The 18,910-nt window shown below is 34.9% G+C and overlaps 1 protein-coding gene across 11 annotated transcripts in view; it reads right to left on the reverse strand.

The window, feature by feature from the left end:
• Positions 1-18,910, reverse strand: part of DMD (dystrophin) — a 1,047,400-nt gene that overhangs the window by 174,847 nt on the left and 853,643 nt on the right. For all 11 annotated transcript variants that reach the window (XM_050333288.1, XM_050333286.1, XM_050333290.1 and 8 more), the window contains 3 exons: positions 17,393-17,549; positions 11,138-11,258; positions 10,195-10,463 (listed from right to left, as the gene is read on the reverse strand). In XM_050333288.1, coding sequence (XP_050189245.1) covers positions 10,195-10,463; positions 11,138-11,258; positions 17,393-17,549 — 547 coding nt within the window. The remainder of the gene's footprint in view (positions 1-10,194; positions 10,464-11,137; positions 11,259-17,392; positions 17,550-18,910) is intronic.

Below are 18,910 nucleotides of genomic sequence, written 5' to 3' on the forward strand. Positions count from 1 at the left end.
CTGTCTATCTATCTATCTATCGATCTATTTAAAATCATCACCTGATATGCAGTTTTATGATCCCTGAATAGATGCAACATATGCTACTGCCTTTCCATTTATTCTGAAATTATGTTCTAATCTGTGGAAGGGGAAAAGCAAATGAGTAAATTTAGCTTGTAATTCTCTACAAGAACATGTGGTTAGAGTTGTTCTGCACCACCACCCCATGTCATGACAGAGCCATCACTGCTGAAATGTCATGAACAGTTCCACACCAATTTTTCCATATAATCAGCCCAGTTACTCAGTTACTTTGTAACCAAGAAGTGATGAAGTGCCTAGGAACTGTATGTAACTTGAAGGATTCTAAAATGTAATCTGAAAGTCTAGCACCCACTACACAAAGGACAGAGAAAATATAAAGCAATTTTTGCAAAGGAAATTTTTCCTTTAGTATGGTTTCATTCAGCATAATTAAAGCCAAAAGCACTTAAAAAGATTACATATGCTTAGGTTGTATCCTCAGTCAAAATTGTTTTTAAACCATTACTAACTGTAATTTTTTAAATAAAAAATTAACTGTAATCAGTTAATTTTTTGGCAATGCACATTAGATATATACAAATATTGAAGGTTGAATAATAACCTGCGTTCATTACCAAAAGCTCTTTCAGGTAACAGAGACTCACAGAAGTTCTCCTCGTCCTCAGAAAATAATTGCTACAAAGTAAATCTCTACCGTGCTGTAAATGAGCATGGCATTTTAAAGGCAAATGCAGAGAAAGCTGTTTAAACCAGAAAGATTGCAACAGCTGCATCATAATATTACAAAACACCTCAAGCATCCAGACATCAGCAGGCAGATCCTGTAGCTCAGGAGGAAAAATATGGATTCTTTACATGGCCATACAAAAGTTTAGGTTAGACCCTACTGAGACCCAGATTGTATTCTGACACTCAACCAATATTAAACAATTCAAATAAGAAGCTTCAGAAACTCTTTGTCTTTTCTAACAAAAAGAGTATAGAGATCTTTATTTTAATTTTAAAAGAAACCTTTATTTTCTAGCCTCAGGTCTTTACATTTACCCTGTAAATATTTCATAATATTTAGCTTCATAAAGTTGATAATTACTACCTCTAGAAAGGTGAATCAAGTTTCTCATGGAGCCTAAGGCCAAAAGGAGTTATTACAGTCCATCCAGTCTCTAACATCCCTAAGAATGCAGGTCAGATGGACTGTTCAGCTGTTTTGTTGGAAGCTCTGTGTTCCAATTCTTGAATTAATATTGAAATTTCCATCTCCGCCTTTTCACCACCACTGTATGATGTGTGCAGAGTGGATGTTGATGAAACCCCAAGTCAACACAGAATCATAGAATGGTTTGGGTTAGAAGGCACCTTAAAGATCTTCTAGTTCCAACCCCCCTGCCATGGGCAGGGACAACTTCCACTAGACCAGGTTGCCAAGAGCTCCATCCAACCTGGTTTTTAACAATTCCAGGGATATGGCATCCACCGCTTCTCTGGGCAAACTGTTCCAGTGTCTCAGCACCCTCACAGTCCAGAATTTCTTCCTAATATCTAATCTAAACTTACTCTCTTTCAGTTTGAAGCCATTCTTGTCCTGTGACTACATGTTCCTGTAAAAAGTCTCTCTCCATGCTTCTTGTTTGCTCCCTTCAGAAACTGTAAGGCTGAAATTAGGTGACCCCGAAACCTTCTCTTTTCTGGGCTGAACAATCCCAATTCTCTCTGCCTTTCCTCTGTGCTGAGGGTGGTGATCAGAGGGATGGAGCTCCTCGATCCCTCGAATCAACTTGGTGGTCTCCTGTGGACTCGCTCCAACAGGTCCACGTCCTTCCTGTGCTGGGGATCCCAGAGCTGGACACAGTAGTGCAGGTGGGGTCTCACCAGAGCAGAGTAGAAGGGCAAGATCCCCTCCCTTAATCTGCTGCCCACACTGCTTTGGATGCAGCCCAGGACATGTTTGGATTTCTGGGCTGTGAGTGCACATGGCCTGGTCATCCACCAGCACCTCCAGGTCCTTCTCAGCAGGGCTGCTCCTGATCTGTTCATCCCCCAGCCTGGATTGATAGCAGGGGTTTCCCTGACCCAGGTACAGCACATTGCATGTGGTGTTGTTAACTCACATGAGATTCCCATGGGCCCACTTCTTGAGGTGTAAATTTTTGGACATCTTACATATGATAAGAACATCTTCCAGCAATGCCAAACAAGGGGATTCAGTTCTAACAGTAGATTTTAGCAAACCACAAGTGAGAATTATTTACATTTTAAGCTATTGTTGGAAAAAAGAATATTAAAATAAAATGCTGAAAAGGAAACAGTTAAATAAAACTTAAAAAATTAAACAGGTCTTGGGTTTTTATAACAGCACAAGACACAGGCTGGGAAAATGCCATGAGTAGTGCCCACCTTCGCAGGCACTAAGGTTGAAATCCTTCTGGGTGGTTGGCAGGCTGCCCTGCCATGTCTCGAGGGAGAGGAGGCCATGGCTCTTGGAAATGAGCAGCTGTGGCTCCTGCTGAGACCAATGAAAATTGTCATTCTTAATCCTCTGAATAATTGAACCCAACTAAAATAAAACAATTTGCAGGTAAAATATAAAGAGAATAAGAATAATTTGAGTGGCATTGCTGTCTGGACAAATTAGTTTCACTGATTCAATTGCCCTATTTGTAAACTGGGGATAATACTTCTATTGCAGTCTCAGAAAGATGAGATTAACTCATACAATCTGGAACATGAGAAGCACTATAAAAGTGCTAAGTAGCAATTACAAGGTTTTATTATGGGTTAATCTTGGACAAAAAATTGAAATAAAACTCCATTAGGATTTAAATGTATAAAGATTAAAATGAGAAAAGTGTAACGCAATGGGTCACTGATAAACATTCGAGGCAATCTAACATTCATTGCACACTCTACATCAAGCAGTCCCTAAATAATTACTGTGTACCAGTACAGGAGCTTGATAAATTGATTTTACTTTGCTCATTGATTTGCCCATGTCACTGAAACATTATCATTACAGAATCTGCACACTTGATAGTTCCCAGGAATGTATTTTGTCAATGTTTTAAGAAAAGATTTCATTAGAAACACAATACTGGCAGATTTCTCTTAATGGAAAAAAAATTGCCTCCTCACACAAACAAACAATATTAAAATTCATTTCTAGTACTCCTCCCTTTGCCATGCTGTCATGTCTCACTGAACATCCATGTCTCTGGTTATATATTCACTTCTGCTATGTCCTTTTCTTTTACAGAGAAATGTTTCAGCAGCAGACTATATATAGCAGATCAGATTTCTTTTATAAATGCTTCTTAGATATACTTCTGCTCCCTTTAGCCACTCACCTCCCTGTGCCACACTCACTTAGGAAAGCCTGAATAAAATGGTCCCCTGGTAAGAAAAAATGTTATTTCATTGTGTATTTTTTCCCCCTTGGCTAAATATTTACATTTCCAGGTTATAAGAAAAAGAAGGCTTTTGAACAGAACTAAACTAGTTCAAGAGTATCTTTGATTTAATGTCATGTCTGGAAATGTTAATACTTCATCACCAGACTAATATCTATGCATGCTGCATTTTTATGGCAAACTTAAAACAAAAAGCCATCTTAAATGCTAGAGTCCCTGCAATAACCATGCCACTTAGGTGCTTAAAACATTAATGTTTAATTCTCCTTCTAAAAGCTCAATCCCTTTCTTATTTCTGATGAACTGATAAAGAACAATCTCTGACAAATGTTCTGGTCTGACCTCAGTTCTGAACTTCAGAGGCATAAAAAGACAGACAAGTCTTTATACATGTATTAGTCAGTTCTCTCAGCAGGCTATCAGAAACCAAGATCAGAGATTGCCAATACTTAAAAAGTCAAATTCTGCCTACAGATGTGCATGTTGAACTCCCACTGAAATCAGCAGGGTGAGTTCATACAAGGAAAAATTTGGCTCTAAATGAAATCTGTTGATCTAATAATAGCATGTTCCACCAAACTGGGTTGGAGGTAAAAAAGATTTCCACTTTTACTGGTCACCTTTTTCTCTTCTTCAAAGATCAGAAATTTTACTTCATTTGCTGTCAGGGAAAAGTTATATGTATTCTTTAGCCCAAAGGTCCTTAATCAAAGAGAAAATATGTAGGATGTTCTATGAATAATCATGTTAATACAGCTAACATAGAAATTGGGTTAAATCTGGTGCTGCTCTTTCCCAGGCGCTTGTTTTTCTGAAAAATGGTATATAAGAAGCTGCTTCTCACATTAGTTGCTGTGATGGCCCAAAAAGTTGGTTGAAGAATACTCATTTTTGTTTGTTCTTTGTTAGCAGAGCAATGTCATTGTTCCTGTATCACAATTATGCTACTGTTTCCCAGTAGGTAGTATGGTCAAGAGTAGTCTTAATTTTAAAAGACAAAGATTTCATTTCTCTGCCTGCTCATCATTTTCTTCTTGTTATTATGTAAAAAAAAATTTTCATTCTCCCTTAAAATAGATAGCTCAATATAGACAAAAAACTTATGTAATTTAGTGTTCTCTGTAAAACATTCACTATAATTACAGTAGTAACATCTAAATATGAGATCAAAAATGTATAACTTATTGCAAAAGAAGTCAGCAGAGGGAACAATAGTTTGCTTCAGGAATTTAAAATCGGTTTAGACGTGGGTTACTGCCATAGTTATTGCCAAGACAAACTCTCCAATCTTATCTGGCTGATTACATAACAACAACGTAAGGTAGATGAGACTTTTAGATTAAATTTGTATTAGTAGCAAATACATGACTGTTACATGTTAAATAACCACTTGTGAATATATTTCTTTTTATGTGACAAAATAAATTGATTCATAAGCCATTAAAATGAGATTAAGAGACCACAGGACACAACTGAGTAACTTTCACCTCCTACAAGCTAAGAAGTAGAGCAGAACTAAAATCAGCTGATACTGCTACATGATGAAACACTCCATGGTTTTTAACTCAATTTCATATTTAAGACAAACCTTAGGAAATTAAAGTTGCCCTCAACAGTGAAAACCAAACAGCCTTAACAAATTCTCTATTGTATAAAAATGCATTTAAAAAAAGGTAAAAAACAACACACCAGACTGTTTCTAGTAATGTACTGTGGTTAACTGAAGTGTCTTTGATGTATAACAACTCCCTGAAAGTGGACCGATTAACAAATTGAACAAACTTCAACTATTTCTTTCGTTATAGCAAACCTCACAAATTTTTAAATTCATAACAATATTATATGAAATTAGGACATCTGTAGGATGGTGAAGTGTTACAGTGAATTTCAGTAGTTTTGGTGTATTTGAAAATACAGTTTCTTATGCTCTTATATACTCTATCATTGTTTTAGTTTATATTAGCAGTAAAACAGCTGATGAAGAGTTGATATTTTTTAAATTCTTGTTTTATAGACCATATTTATATTTAAAAGCTCAAAGTCCTCTAGTATCCCATTAAATCATCTCCTCCTTTTATAGAAGCTTAGAACAATCCCCAAAGTACAAATATTGTACACATACAAAATCTGTTTATAAAGATCATCTCTAATTCTCTTAGGGACAATTTTTTTGTTGTTTTTGGAAAGCTGGAAAATGAATTAATAGGAAATGGTTGTTCTATATAAAACAGTTTTAAAAGTCACAGGGTCCACCACAAAATTTATAAAGAAACTTACTAAAGGAAACAGGACAATTTAATTCAGATTAATTATACTCTTTGGTGGTAACATCTGGCTTCAAATTAAACTGAAAAAATGTACATGCATTTTGAAGTAGTTTAAGAAAATAGCATAATTAACTGTTGTATGATTCCATGGTAGAATGACATATGTATGAAATGGCAAACTTGAGAGGCATTTGTAACAGTAATTACTTTAGTTGTAGTCTGAAGAAAACAATACTTCCATATTCTATACTGCAGGCAAATAGTTTGCTATTCAGCTATGAACCAATGGATGCTGTCATCTTTATAATTGTACAAGCAATTTAAAAATCAAATCATAGTTTATAGTCTAAAATTCTGGACCTGGAATGCTTTATTATTTGTGGGTTTTTTAAAACTAACAATAATAAGAAGTGCAGCTATGGTGGGGAGTGATGCCTGTACATTATCAAAATGCATCCTAGTTTATGAATACTGAAACTGTTGAAAACAACAGTTTAGGGTCACTTTCTTCTGTAGGCTTGCCTGTTGAAAACTCTGCTAAATAGAAATATTTTCCTCAAATTTCTGTAACAGCAGAGAAACCAATCAATGTTGCACATGGAAAAAAACCTAAACAACATATAAATTTGAAGCAAAAAAAAGGAGTTGGTCTTGGAATAATGTAGGAAACTATCTAGGGCAATGTGAAAAAATTACAGAAGTAAGTTTGCTCAGTATACCAGACAGTATATTTACGAGTGTATATACCAGTTAACTTACTTTCAAATAGCAGTAATTTGCTGTTTGTATAAATTCAGACCTCCATACTAAAAACCAAATATTTTCTTTTGTTGTTGGTTTGGTTTTGTTTGCATTTTTTTTAAGTAACATAAAGTCTCTCGGTAAAGAAGGAGAATTAAAAAGATCTCAGAAGCTGATGTATGTGTAATGTCATTTTACTTAACAGACTGGGCTCCATGAGCTCTGCTAGCATAATTCAGTGACTTCCTTAATTTTATGTTAGCAAAAAATTAACAGGAGAATAGGCATTGCTTTACAATCTGACCACAATTTGCTTTAACGTGGATCTAGTACTACTGTTGATATCTAGTTGTTTGGAAATTCTGGTTGTTCAGTACATCTTCCAGGTAATTATTTCTTGCATAGATTCTACTGATTTATTTAAAACTGATCTCTGTCACACATCTCCATTACTAGGAGGCGATGAATGTGGACTATTGGCTTGCTTTTAGATGTCATTCATTAATTTTTCTGTATGTGACCCCTAATAATTCCTTATAAAAATAATTCTTTTTTTAGGAAGGATAGGAAATTACCAGTTACCTAGGCATTTCAAATAATTTTCTGTCAGAATCTCCATCATAGGCAACTGGCAGCACAGTTCACTCATCACACTTACAAGTGCATTGTAAGAATCTGCTTTTCTTAAATAGCTCTTTTCAGCACAACAGTAGCAGAACAGTACCAAAATAAAATACAGAAGAATATAATAAGGTTTTTACTTAATTATTATTTAAATCTACCTATCCCCATTCATCATCCAGTAATTGAGGTTACTGATTTAGTATTAAGATGTTTGTAAGAATATGGGATTTTAACCTTGCCAATTCTATTTATTTACTTTCTATAGCCACATATGAACACAGCTGAAATGTAGCCAGTTATCTTCAGGTCTCATTTTTGTCTCATTTTGAGAAAAGACAACTAGGGACAAAAGGATTGTCCTCAATCTCTACAGAAAGTCATTTTGGAGGAGATGATGAGTAGATCAGTGATCAGCTGGAATTCTGATCTGTGTCTAACTGCAAACTCTGCTCAGCTTACAAATAAGAAATAAGTTTCAGGTTGACATTTTCCAGTGAACATTTGTCAGCAACATACAATTGGCTGCAACTGTCAGTGATGCCTGAGAAAGTCTGAAATAAACAACTTATAATTCAAGCAAAAAATTGTAAATAGTCTCTGACAAAAAATTAAAAACATACTTGCAGACTTTGTGAATACCCTTGTTACATTAAATACATTAAAATCCATAATCTATATACAAAATTCATGTAATTGCTTTACTTGTAACTGTAAAAGTGAATCTTCAAGAACAACCACCAATTCTTAAGAAGAAGACTAAGACTAATGAAAATTCTTTACAGGAAAATACAGAACTTATGTCACTAAATTCTGTTCTGCTTTTTACAGTTATCAATCATCATATTGAGTCAAGGTGTCCTCTTGATGTGACAGTGAAGGAGAACAAATTATCATATAGCAGAATGAAGTTAATTTAAAATATGTCTACACAATTCAGCTTTTATTTGGCAGGTGCTCTTAAGACATACACTTCTGCTTTGGACTAAAGAAACAACAGACACTACTGCCTGGTCTTGATTATGTTTTTTTTTTTTTTTTTTACAGTGGTTTAAAAAGGAAGAATCAGAAAGGAGTTATATACCCCATGAAGTCTAGAGGCTCTGCTGTTCCCTTACAGTGTTGTGCATGACAGAAAGCTGAACCAGTTTTATGCCACTAGTGGTATGGCAGAACATCAATGGCATAAGAAAGTGTTTTTCATTGTGCTCTCATAAGTGTTGGGAATTACCTTTAGCAACAGAAAACTGCACTGCTAAAACTGCCTCCCCAGTCACAAAATTCTGTGCATAAGATCCCAAAATAATGGCTATTAGTTTACAAAAATAATTTTTCAGAGTGTAAAGCATAAAAATCTAAAACTTCCTATGGGTACTAATTCCTATTAGTATTTCTCAGCAGGTGTCTACAGACAGACAACAAAACAGTGAGAAGGTATCAGCATAACTAAAGAGAACAGTGACAAATAGCACCAGGTTAAACATATTCCCTAGTAAGTTATTCATCAGCTTAGTTTTGGGAAAGCTACTCTGATCCCAATTAGGAGAAGGATTTGTAAGAAACGCAATCACATTTGACCAACATTTTGAAGATCTGCTCAGAAGGTGCTTGCGGTTCTTAGATGTATAGAGAGAAATAAGTAGGGTTCCTCACACTGTAATGTCATCAGTTATTGTAATATACATTATAAAAATCAGAGCAAGGATGAGACATGTATAATACATCAATTCGATAATGTTTGGCTGAAAATATAATTTTTAAGGAAAAAAACCTCATCGTTCACTTACAACTTTTAACTGAAGGCTGCATAACATGTGTCTTATTCAACAAATTTAACTTTTAATTGAAACCTTTGCAAAGGAAAAGTAGTTAACCTTTGAGTGAATCAATTAATAAGACATTCATTATGTTATCTAGGATGGATTTTTTAAACTATAATAGGATTCAGAACTATAATTATGGATTCAACAGTTCTGGTTATAGTTTAGAATCAAGCAAATTGTTTTGTTTTCCTGTAGTATCAGAGATTCAGTGTTTCTGTTCAGAATATCTTCCTCAAAATTTACAAAAAAACCTGCCTATGGCTGTAATAGCACTTTTTGAGAAATTATAAGTAGATCTCTTCTGTTCATTTATGAATTTAAATGAAGATAAACAATTTCTGCAGCTAGCTGTTCAACAGCTAACAAGTATTTCATTTGTTCTTGTATAGTATTTGTATAGGATACTCATTAAACTTTCTGTGTGATTAAAACTCGAGGACTTCTATTTTAATAAACCACATTTGATTTTTAAAGGCATTTTTTTCTTGCTATTAGTCATTCTATTTCCTCTTCCTTAGATCCTAATGTTCTACTAGAGAAAATAACAGTTAGCTCAGGTCTCTTTCAAAATGACTGATGATTCCCATTTATGTGACTGGAACAGAGGCACTTTGTTCTTATCAAAATGGCAACTGCCTCTATTGTGCTCTAGCTGAAGGAATCCCGTAGTATTTATCAAATCTGGCCATGGCAGTCAAGCTGAAAGAGGACAAGTCCACCTGAGTTTCTCAATAAGCAATGATTTTATGAAACAACCCTTGAAAGAAGATAAGCATTAAGTTATAGAAAATAATGACAGGTTTTCCAGGGTTGCAGTTTTTTTTTTAGACTATCTTTACTTATGAAGCCTAATTACCAAAAAAGACAGATAGTAAATGAAAAACCCAGTAAAACCATCTATTTTAAATTATTTAAAACCTACTCTACAAGTATAAACACAACAATGCAGTCATCATACTTTAAAAAATAAAATAAAGAACAAAATTAATTTTATATACTTTTATCCTATGTTCCCCTAGCTATTGCATTTTATTTTCTTTAACTGTTAACTCTGCATCTCTTGAATTAACAGTGAGTGTGCTGAGGATTTTTACACATTTAGGTAGTGCTTTTCCCCATGTCAGCAATATGCATTCTCAACGCTCATTCAATTTTAATTGCTGAAGTTATAAAACTCTTTATATGTGGTTTTTAATACAAACCAATATGGTACAAAGCTCTCAATTTCTCATTCTAAAAGATAATTCTTGATCTGGGGATTCATGCAATGAACAGTTTTACATGCAGAAATACTGATATACTGACACATACCTTGACTTTTTCTAAGTGATCCTGCAGAGAGTCAATTAGCAGATCCCCCACAGGCTGCCAGGATCCCTTGAATGCTTCAGCCTGGCGTAGTTTCAGGTCCAGTTCATCCATTGCCTCTTGAAGGGCCTGCAGTCTTTCAAGAGCATCATCTATCTTCTTTTGCCAATCAGCAGACTGCAGATTCAGCTTATCCCACTCAGTTCTGACATCATCTGCTTGCCTTTGGAGAAGTTTAGTGACATGGTGGGCTCTTTCCTCAGGTGACAGATCTAAATGTGAAAATCAAGAGGCTCTTAAGGCATATTCTGTCTTAGAACTAAAACAGTTGCCATCTGCATAAGTTCAAATCTCAGTAAGAAACTATTCATAACCCAATGCACCTGTGAAATTTGTTTTATTAATGTATTCCTGTTTGCAAATCTCATAAAAACTTTAAATCTTGCCACCATAAAGATCAAAAAAATATGCATTTAAGTACTTAAAGGCGTTTTGAAACATGTAAGGTATAGCTAAAAGTTTATCAGCTGTGTCCTGATTCAGCACAATATTCCTGCACATAGATAAATATTAATCACTGTGAAGCTTTTGCTGCAATTGAGTGGATTTGTGAGCTCCTGTAGTCCTGAGACTACAAGGTGAATTTTAGCTTAAATTGCAGCTTTGAGACCTCAAAGGGGGCTATAGTTATAGACAGGTCCTGAAGGTTTAAAGGCAGTTTCAAAATCTGCTTATAAATATGCATGTCTATTTAGTACCACAGTGTTCAGAGGGATTGCTAAGGCTTGCTTTCATCTATATTTTTAGCTTAGTTTCTGAATACTGGCATTCAGCTTGGAGTGTAAAAGGAATGCTTTCAGAGCGGCTGGCAGAATTTATTTAATCATCGCTGATCATCACTGATCTTTCCAGCAATGTGTTATCACCCTGTTCTGTCTTCAATTACCTCTTGGTTCTGGGCAGATCTTCTCCAGTCCTTCCACAGGCTGCTCAGTGAGGAAGATTCGCACAGTCTCAAGTGCACTCCTGATAACAGGTTCCTTTGTTTTTATCTCCCTCTTGAAAGTCTAAGAAACAAATTTATTGTGAATGGATCTATAATGAAATACCTCTTTTGTGTCGATTTAAGAACAAAATTTTCAACAAGAGCTTGCATGTGTGTATGACAAGTAGCAACAAAAAAGATATAAAGAGATAATCAGCTTTTGCTTAACCTGAAATTACATTGTATTCAAAGGAGTGAATGTGCTGCCAGCATGACACATTTTTTTTCCTTTAGCAATAGCTTCTTTTACTATTTCTCTTCTACTCCCTACTTTTAAAATGACCATTAGTAAGTTTCCCAAGATCAATATTTGACATTTTGGTAGGCTACTGAAAATGTACATATCTCAGTATTTATTTATTAATTCATTTACCTCTTTTTGTTAAAGAGAGTGTAAGATTCCAATAATCTGAATCTAAATGTTCCCTGCATAAAGATGCAGATGAAACTCAGCCCATGGCTTGCATGTTGCATTGGGACTTCTGCATGTTGTATAGACTTTATCTAAATGGTCCTTACCTCTGCTTCATTTCAACATTTTCTTGTGTATTTATGAAACAATGTTCAGTGAATACTGTTTTCAAGTAGCATAGAGGTAAATTATGCAGATAAAAATAGCACAGTGTAACACAAAACACAATACTACAAAAAGGAGAGCTGTATACCATCAGTAGAAAACAGATATTTTACTCCAGGGATCAGAAAATTCTTTTTGCAACGCTGGCATTATATAAGCTTCTGACATAATAAATTCACCAATTCAGTTAAATTAATTATTAAACCAAATTTGTATTTTTATGCAAACTAATGAAGGATTATAAATTCAATATTAAAAAGTTCATTACACTTTGAATTATATTTGATATGTGACTCTCTGTACAGGAAATACCTACCAGAACTAATAATGAGAACATCTCAGTTTATAATATGAGCACTCATAGGTAAAAAGTTCTTAACACATTTCAGGAAAGTAAACTTAGGGAAATGATTATATTATACTATTATTAATATTTAAATGCACTTTTTATTAAATGGTCAAGAACCGACCATGAGGTCTGTAACTGTGTTTGGGAGAACCCTTCAGCAAAGTCCACTTGGCTGAATGAAATAAAGTAAAAAATCTTCACTTAGTGCCAAAGACATTAATGGGACTAGAACCTTTTCACAGAATGTATCTGCTATCATAGGAGAATCTGCTGTTTGCTTAATAACTGTGATGAATGTTTTAACCAATCATGTTGACCTTTAAAAACCAACACTGATTTTCACAAATAAAGTAGCATACTGTATATTAACAAGTAAAATACCATTGCTCTGCATAAAATCTGAGTGGGTTTACTACAGGGTTGAAACTTAGATGTTTTTAGGTCTGTAATTCTTATAATTCATGCTTGAAGTGCATGAAGTGCAATGGAAAGAGGAAACATAATAAACCTTTTTCATGCCTCCAAACGAGGAAAATCTATTGCTTTAGTTAGCCTTTGTGTTCACCTCACATCATTCTATCCCATTAGAATGCTGTGGTAGGTCTGGTGGCAGGTCTGCAGCTCAAGTAAGCCAGCAGGTAACGTAAGTTAAAAGCCAGCATGGTAGTCCCTATGGACTGCCTGGACTGTCAGCTCCGCTCTCGTCTGACAGTGCTACAAGTAACATCAACAGTCAAATTCACTTAAACCAGTGTTTTAAAACACTAAATGGTATAACAGCCTAAAGAAATAATGTGCTTTATAAACGTCTACAAAGACAAACTGTTTCTCAGAAACGACTGTGCCCCAAATCAGTCAAACAGGAGGCACATGGACTGAGGTCTGTCCTGCCAACACACACCAACAGCAGGAAGGAGTCATGGATGTTCCAGGGGAACACAGGAATACATTGAAGGACAGGACAGTTAAAAGCCAGAAATACCTCTGAGCTCTGCATTTGGGAGTGAGTCCTGCTGTAAATTGTGCTGCTGCTGAAGTCAGGTCACCCCTAGCTATTTACATGTGCACTCCATGAGAAGGACACAAAATACCTTCTTTCAGCTTGTTCTACTTTTGTAGAAAACCTCAGCAATCAAATACATGTAGTGGCATTATAGTTCAAGGGGGTGTTTAAAGTCACATTTCTGCTGTATCTCTTGTGCAACAGGAGAACATAATCAAGATGTGCACTACATTCCAAAAAGTGTGTGAGCAGGAATCATTGTATCCTTCTCAAAACAATAGCAAATGGGAGCTTTCTGATTTTGTAGATTTTGTATTTAGCCACAATCAGAAAAAGCCTTTTTAACACTGAAAACCACAAGCCAATGTGTTGCATTTTTCCCCCCAGCTTTTCCATTCTGAATGTTGGAGCTGGTGGAGCCGATTACAGCCTGTAAATCCTGAGTTACAGAATAGTAAACAGTGTGGTGTTGAGATCTATTTACAATTCTCATCTCCTTCCCTAGTTTTGATCTGCAAAATTCTACCGAGTTAAAATATGTTTCAGCATGAGAAATTTGAAAAGGAGAGGATTAAAAAAACATGAGGTTGAAGCAGTAGCACAGAGCAGCATTAAAAATAATGAATGCTCATTTCATACTAACCCATTCGAAAAGGAGTTCTTACTCTATGAAGGTAAAGCTGCTTTTCTGATTAAAGTTTTGTTGTGAAATATGTACATGCTACCAATAAAAATCATAAGCAGCAATAACATACATATTCTCTACTTTTGGAGAAAAAAAGAGAATTTATATATATCTAGAGGCCTGACAAATACATCTTTATAATAACCAGACCACCACTGAAAGCAGAATTAGCCTAAATTAATGTCTAATGTACAGCTAATGATTTCAGGCTAATTTCATTGAATTCCTTAACTTCTTCCACACTTTGTGGTGACTGTAGAGGAAATCGAATATGCATAATGTATGACCTGACAAAAACGTAAGTAAACTACTTTATTTAACCATGTCTATTTGTCATCAACACTACAGCAGTAATGGCATTCTGTCCACCGTTTTAATAATGCATATATTGATCAGCTTATCTCAGACCTCCACTACTCTTCATGAGTGTCCTTAAATCTCTCTAAATGAAGAAGCAAAGATTGTTTAAATTGAAAAATGTGAATATAATGAGAAAAGAGTTACATTAGTAAAACTAACATTAATCTCTGTTATTAAAAAAACAGATATTTTTTCTTTCAATGAATTTTAATGCAAAAAAGTACAATTAGATTAATTCAAGATGTTTGTCAATCACAATGTTTTTTAAAAAAGCATTGTTAAATTGTTAAAAGTAGATATCAACTGGGCCACTAGAAAACATTAGTGTGTTAAAGCAGGAATTGTACATCTCCTTAGGCAGTGGTGTTATAGATTTAATGTGAAAGGGTTTCCATGGAATTGTTAATAACTACCTTCTATATTCATAAATGCTATTTATGCTGTTAATAAAATCACTACACAGAAAATGAGGCAACTCTTAAAAGAATGAAAGATATAGCAGGCTATCTGCAGGATGTCTAAGTCACTTAAATGAGATTAATAGTATCAAGTACACAGTTGTTAATAAAATTTCAATAAAACAATACTATGATAGTAAAGAAAAGAAAACTAAGATAATTAAACAATATTTTGATGAACAGGAGACAGAATTTTGTACTGATTGTTTTTCTTTCTTCTGTAAGAGATGCTTGAAGATCAGACAGGATAAATTAATCTCAGTGATTCTGTCTTGTTCTTTTTTCCACAGGGAATTAGAATACCTACAAATAGAAACTCCTACATCAAACTCCTGCAATGCTGCAGAATGGGAAAAGGAAAGAAGACATATTTCTAAAAGGAACTGAAATGTTCTAACTTTGATACTAGACAGGATGACCAAAGATCTGTGTTATCTATCTGCAAGTGGCAGAGAAGGTAAAAAGGAGAAGTGAGAAGATCTATTTTGTAAAGTCATATTGCACCTATTCATGGTAATTTACTTTTATACAACACTTTTCATCCCTAAAAGTTCTAAATACTTCATTTGATTGGTGAGAGACAGAGAGATCACTTAGTTTATCACTGAAGTCCTGCCATCTTTATGATGAATCCTGGGTAACTTTCAAACAGTGTATAAAGCAATATACAACATTAAAATTTTATGAGAAGTAATTTCTTTAGATGAAAAACTATTCCTACTGTCTGGGAGAAAAAACCCCAATGTTTTCAAAGACTCAAATATTATTTAGATGAGAAAACTTTTACTGGAACAATTCTACAAAATCATTCTCTAAGCCTTGTTTTGACTTAAGAGTCGTCTTTGGAGAAATGGGTTCAGTTAATGTCATGCTGAGTTAAAGCAACATCTATATTGTTTCTTTCATCCTGATGTTCTGGATGGGCTTTAAAACTACTTTATGGAAGTTGCTACAGACAGCTGGCTAGAACAGACCTCGAGTATATTGTATATCTTAACTTTCATGGTGGAAAGGTGAAAAAAGGAATGGTGCTGCTCCATAAAATCGTGGATGTTTATGCCTCACTGTTTCTGTGATAATGCTTTAAGTCCTGAGTAAAGTTTTGTGAGAAAGACACATCCTACACATCACCTCTCCAGAAGAAAGACCTAGGAAATGTGACCAAGCTGCCTTTTGCAGCAAAGCATTATATTATCTTAGAAAAGCATTTGGCACTGACAGAGAGATGTTTTTTGTTCCTCTTTCTCTTTGGTTTCCTCAGCCATTTGGTGAGATAGGCTCTCAAGAAATCATGTTGGGACTGCTTCCCATCAGTCTGCTGCTGATGGGAATGCCTTTTGCCTATGCCAAAATCCATGCCTGGCTGAATAAGGTACTTCTTGACTTTTCACAAATCAGGGTTCCAAATAACTCAAAGCAGCAAGATACGTCATGTTCTGTTTCCAAATTTGATCTCACTATTTGTTCTCAAATGTGTCCTTCTGCATGAAGGAGAGAAATATTTGTATGTAGCTACCTGATGAATGGAAAAAACAACAAATACAATTTCATTTTATAGTAACATTTCACATTTCTCCATTAAGCAATAAAATCAGAGATTTAGGAGCTTCAGAAACAATAACTTTTTTGGAAAGTTTCACAAACTGGAAGTTACATATATGCAGCCCAGTGATTTGAGGGGATGATCTTTGGCTTTGAAATATTCTCTTGCTTATGGAAGCAAGTTATCTGACCAACAATTTAAACTCTTCAATAAAAATACATTTGTTTAAAATAACATTTTAGATAACCACTGAAGCATAACTAGACACCAAAGAGGAGGTAAAAACCTCTCATAATGTGATTATTTTAATCAAAGACACATGTGGATGAAACAAAAGAGAGCTTGAATACTACACCCCAGTAAATTCCAAGTAAACGAATATATATAGTGGAGGTACTGTATAGTGTGATTTCACATTCAGATCAGAATAGACCTCAATGGCATAGTAAATTAAAGGCTGTTTACCTGAAAGCAGACATTAGGTTAGCATCAGATAGATGAGAACTTAGTTCAACACAGGAGACATACTTAAAGCATACCTTCACAACCGAAAAATCTGTGTCTCTTTGTATGAAGAATTATTCAGAAGTACTGTGTTATTTTGGGGGTTGTTCATTTGGTGGGTTTCAAAAAAATCAACTTCCCATACAAGAATTCAATGTAGGTTGCTTTTTAATGCAAATCTTAGTTAAGAACAGTCCCCATATGACACTCTCCTATTGCCTTTCCGTAAGAATTCCACAATGAAACCAGTGTGAGCCATAGACAGTTATCACAGTGATGTAGAGTTTTGCATTAGGGCTGATATCAGCTACTCTTCTCAATAGCAAAATAGGGTTTCAAAAAGTACATGTGAAGTTTAAATACCTGATCTAGAAAAGTTTTCAGAACTACTTATTTAATCCTCAAAAAATATTGGGCTAGTAATTGTTCTGGCCATGAAATCTGCCTGTCTGTCATAGGTCTTTGAAGGTCATGGTAGCAAACACTCCCTTCTCCAAAAGGCTGATTTTCTCTGCTGTGCTTGAAAATTGTAGCTATTACTCTCAAGGAAGAATTTCGGTTTTCATTCTAAGATGTATTTTAAAGGGTGTCTTCCTTTTTCCAACAAGGACTGTGTCATGCAGCACTGACCTGCCACACAAAAAGCAATGACCAAACGATTTAATAAAAGCCCATACCCGATGGATGTCATTCTGTTTCTGCACAGTGGGAAGATCTCCACCAATGGGCGCTTGCTGTTTTAATTCATCCTCCTTCAACTGCAGCCATGCTAAAAGTTCCTGCAGAGAGAGATGCAATCTCTTCCACTGGTCGGTACTGGCTTCCAAATGGGATCTGAAAGCATGTGTTAAATATAAGATAGATTCAGTCACAGTGAAAGTAAAACCAAAATTATACAAGCTTATTTACTGGGAAAGGTCCTAGCGTTTCATTAACTTAATGATTTTTAAATAGCTTCAGTGGGTTTGAATTAGATTCTGGCAACAGAGATTTAAATTTGGTTCTGTAGTCTTGGCTTTTTTCGCATCTCTTGTATTTTGCTTTTAGTTGTTTGGTTTGGTTTGATTTTTAAGTTTTCCTCTTCAGCAGTGAGTAATAGCTGTGTTGAATTGTCAGTCTCCCCAGAAGTGCACAAATATTATGAAGGACTAGCATAAGAGTAGTGTAGTCATCACTTAGGATTACTAGGACATTAATTACCTAAAATGTAGAGAGCAGTTTTTCAGCTCAGAGAAGAGTAAACATTTCTCTAAACCACTACATAAACCATTTAACTCACACAAAATTCATTCTCTTATTTCTTTAAAATAAGAGAACCTATGTCACTCTTTCAAAAAAAACTAACTGAATCACTGGAAAAATTAAGAGGCAGAATACCACTTCATGCAAAAAAGGTCTTTATCATAATGACATCTTCTAAATATTTCCTCTGTATATGTACTATTTTTATCTCAAACATCACTGCATTTGAGCAACTTCAGGGGTAAAATGCTCATGATGAAAGAATTCTCAGAGACCTTGAAGGGTTTTATGCTTCTTCTTTCCTCAGAAAAAAAAAAAAAGGAGGAATGTACCTCTTTAGCTACTAATATCTTTTCAACCTCACATCCTTCATTTATTTTTAATGATTGATGATATGAAGATGGCTTTTGTCATTACACAACCTGACCTCCCTCAGGACCTGAGCTGAAAAAAGCTAATATTTCATACATTACTTTGGAAAACACTTCTGCCTTTTGCTGTCCTCTGAACTATCACCAACACACAGCAAGTGAGCAAATGAAAAAATGCCTGAGGCTGAATGCAACAGAGCTGGGTTGCCTATTGTAAAAGTCATATTTCTGAAGGAAAGTTTCCTGGATAAATTCTTTTGAGAAGAAATCTTCAGTCCATTGAAACCTGAATGACCACTTGATCATTTGTAATGTTACTTTTTATGATATTTTTCCTTGCAAGCAAAAATTTTTTTCCTTTCATGACACTACCTGTGGATTTCTTTTACCCCTAGATTTTATTTGGAAATTCTGTCCATTCTCCAGACAACAGCTAAAACCTTAAATAAATTGTCTTCTCATTTACAAGGCTATTTTTAATTTTGCATTGAAAACAGCAGCCTTCAAAATAAAGCTTATCATAAATATTGGTTATTTAATCACTTATTTTCATGACTCATTGATAAGTCATATCCAGCTCTA

The sequence above is a fragment of the Myiozetetes cayanensis genome, unplaced genomic scaffold (genome assembly GCF_022539395.1).
Source record: "Myiozetetes cayanensis isolate MyiCay16 unplaced genomic scaffold, myiCay2020 scf5-8, whole genome shotgun sequence".
Lineage (NCBI taxonomy): Eukaryota > Metazoa > Chordata > Aves > Passeriformes > Tyrannidae > Myiozetetes > Myiozetetes cayanensis.